This window comes from Phocoena phocoena, chromosome 8 (assembly GCF_963924675.1).
Source record: "Phocoena phocoena chromosome 8, mPhoPho1.1, whole genome shotgun sequence".
NCBI classification, from domain to species: domain Eukaryota; kingdom Metazoa; phylum Chordata; class Mammalia; order Artiodactyla; family Phocoenidae; genus Phocoena; species Phocoena phocoena.
In genome coordinates, this window is record NC_089226.1 from 10281206 (window position 1) to 10284341 (window position 3136).

The 3136-nt window shown below is 43.5% G+C and overlaps 1 protein-coding gene across 1 annotated transcript; it reads left to right on the plus strand.

Annotated features, from left to right (window-relative positions):
• Nucleotides 1–1158: 1158 nt before the first annotated feature.
• LOC136126481 (glutamate dehydrogenase 1, mitochondrial-like) lies at nucleotides 1159–2287 on the plus strand. The gene is given in 3 exon segments (XM_065881633.1): nucleotides 1159–1447; nucleotides 1450–1839; nucleotides 1842–2287. Coding segments are annotated over 3 exon segments (1125 nt in total).
• Nucleotides 2288–3136: the final 849 nt, after the last annotated feature.

Consider the following 3136-nt stretch of genomic DNA (forward strand, 5'->3'; position numbering starts at 1 on the left):
GTGTGTGTAGAGTGCTCTCTCTTCCTCTTCCTAGAAGCCGCCAATCCTATCAGATTAGGTCTCCACCCTTATGAGCTTATTTAACCCTAAGTACCTCCTAACAGTCCCATTTCCAAATACAGTCACATTGAATATCAGGGCTTCATTGTATGAATTTTGGGAAGGACACAATTCAGTCCATAGCACCCTGACCCCAGATGTGCCTTAAACTTTTCAGTGACGTGAAGCGATAATTTCTTCTGCTTATTTTCTGCCTTAAACCGGATTGAGTTTGGTTTCTTAAAAACCAAATTTAAAGAAGCCTAACCACTCCCCAACAAAAAAGACAAACAACCCAATTTGAAAAATGGGCTAAGCGTGGTCCAGTGGGTAAGACTCTGCACTCCCAATGCAGGGGGTCCAGGTTCGATCCCTGGTCAGGGAACTAGATCCTGCATGCATGCTACAACTGAGTCCGCACACCGCAACTAAGAAGTCCGCATGCTGCAACTAAAAGATCCCATATGCTGCAACTAAGACCTGGCACAGCCTAAAATAAATAAATAAATAATTTTTAAAATGTTTTTTTAAAATGGGCTAAGAATGGAAGAGAGAGTTCTCCAAAGAAGATATACAAATGGCCCATAAGCACACAGCATGACTAGTCATGGAGAAATGCAAATCAAAACCACAGTGAGATACTACTTCATTTCTATTAGGATGGCTAATATCCACACCCAAAAATGTTCTCATTGTAGTAACATTGTTGACCAGGTTGTACAGAAGTGGGAACACTTGTGCATTGCTGGTGGGAATATTAAATAGTGCAGCTGCTGTGAAGACGGTATGATAATTCCTCCAAAAGTTAAACACAGAACTGCCATATGATCCAGCCGTTCTACTTCCAGGTGTACAGCCAAAAGAAATGAAAGCAGGACCCCAAATGGATATTCGTACACCAATGTGCATATCAGCATTACTCGCAAGGGCCAAAAGGTGAAAATAATGCACGTGTCCATTAACAGATGAATGGATAGGGACTTCCCTGGCGGTCCAGTGATTAGGACTCAGCGCTTTCACTGCGGTGGCCCCGGGTGCAATCCCTGGTTGGGAAACTAAAATTCTGCAAGCTGCGCGGCTCGGCCAAAAAAACCCCAAACAGATGAATAAATAAACAAAATGTGCTATATACATGCCAAAGCCAGTGTTAAGATCAATCCCAAGAACTATACCGATAATGAATTGGAAAACATCACAAGGAGGTTCACCTTGGAGCTGGCAAAGAAGGACTTTATTGGTCCTGGCATTGATGTACCTGCCCCAGACATGAGCACGGGCGAGCGGGAGGTGTCCTGGATTGCTGACGCCTATGCTAGCACCATAGGGCACTATGACATTGATGCCCATGCCTGTGTTACCGGTAAGCCCATCAGACAGGGTGGAATCCACGGACGGATCTTTGCTGCTGGTCATTCCATGGGATTGAAAACTTCATCAATGAGGCTTCTTACATGAGTATTTTAGGAATGACACCAGGATTTGGAGATAAAACATTTGTCGTTCAGGGATTTGGTAATGTGGGCCTGCCCTGTATGAGATATTTACATCATTTTGGTGCTAAATGTGTTGGTGTTGGTGAATCTGATGGGAGCATATGGAATCCAGATGGTATTGACCCAAAGGAGCTGGAAGACTTCAAATTGCAACATGGAACAATCCTGGGCTTCCCCAAAGCAAAGATCTATGAAGGGAGCATCTTGGAGGTGGACTGTGACATATTGATCCTTGCTGCCAGCGAGAAGCAGCTGACCAAGTCCAATACACCCAGAGTCAAAGCCAAGATCACCGCTGAAGGCGCCAACGACCGACAACTCCAGAAGCTGGTAAGATCTTCCTAGAGAGGAACGTCATGGTTATTCCAGATCTCTACTTGAATGCTGGAGGAGTGACAGTATCTTACTTGGAGTGGCTGAAGAATCTAAATCATGTCCGCTATGGCCGTCAGACCTTCAAATATGAAAGGGGTTCTAACTATCACTTGCTCGTGTCTGTTCAAGAGAGTCTGGAAAGGAAATTTGGAAAGCACGGTGGAACTATTCCCATTGTACCCACAGCACAGTTCCAAGACAGGATATCGGGCGCCTCTGAGAAAGACGTCGTGCACTCTGGCTTAGCTTACACCAGGGAGCGCTCTGCCAGGCAAATCATGCGCACGGCCATGAGGTATAACCTAGGCTTGGACCCGAGGACGGCTGCCTATGTCAACGCCATCGAGAAAGTCTTCAAAGCTGGTGTGACCTTCACATAGACGGGATGGGACTGCGGCTGACTGCTTCACTACCCTCCTCACCTCTTCATCCACAGACCTATCACAACTTTACATGTAACCACAGAAATCTCTCTCTCATGACTTAATAGATAATGGACACCATCCTCAACAAGTCAATCCAAACCAGCCCCTTAAGAAAAAAAGTTAGGGGATCATATATAAGCTAATAGGTGATAGTAGAAATTAGCTATGCCAGAGAGCCATTTGGGCATTTTGCCTTTAAATAAAGTCTTTTCCCTCTGCCTGTGCTGCCTTGTTCCATGACCGTTTCCCAACACAGTCAGCTGTAGCCCTGGGAAAGCACCTTTTGTCCGAGAGCAGTCAATCCCGTGCCACTTCAGCTCGGGATAGATCCAACAGGTGCTCTGACACATTTAAGAAGCTGGTATATGGCATTTTCAGGAAGTAGGATGGTCCTCAAGTGAGTTATTGGTATTTTACATCAGCAAAATAACTCAGCTTTACAGGTTACAAACAAAAAAACCTTTCTCTCTATGCATTTTATTCTTTTAGAATAAAATAAGTACATGCTGCTGTAATAAAATTGCCTTTAATCAGTTAACAAGCCTAAACTGGACTCAAGCAGTGAATGTCTGTAAACATAATAAATGAAAAAAGCTAGTATTTTTATAACATAAAACACTCTCATTTATAACTTATCGATTGCATATTGTCATCCAGCAAAAATAAAAAGCCTGGTAGGCCATTAAGTTATCTTCATACCTGCAAATGATGGAGGCTATTTTTGTTAAGACTGTCAGAATTTACTAACCACAATTATGACATATAGTCCAAAGAACACAGTAACCTCCTTATAATGTTAATTAA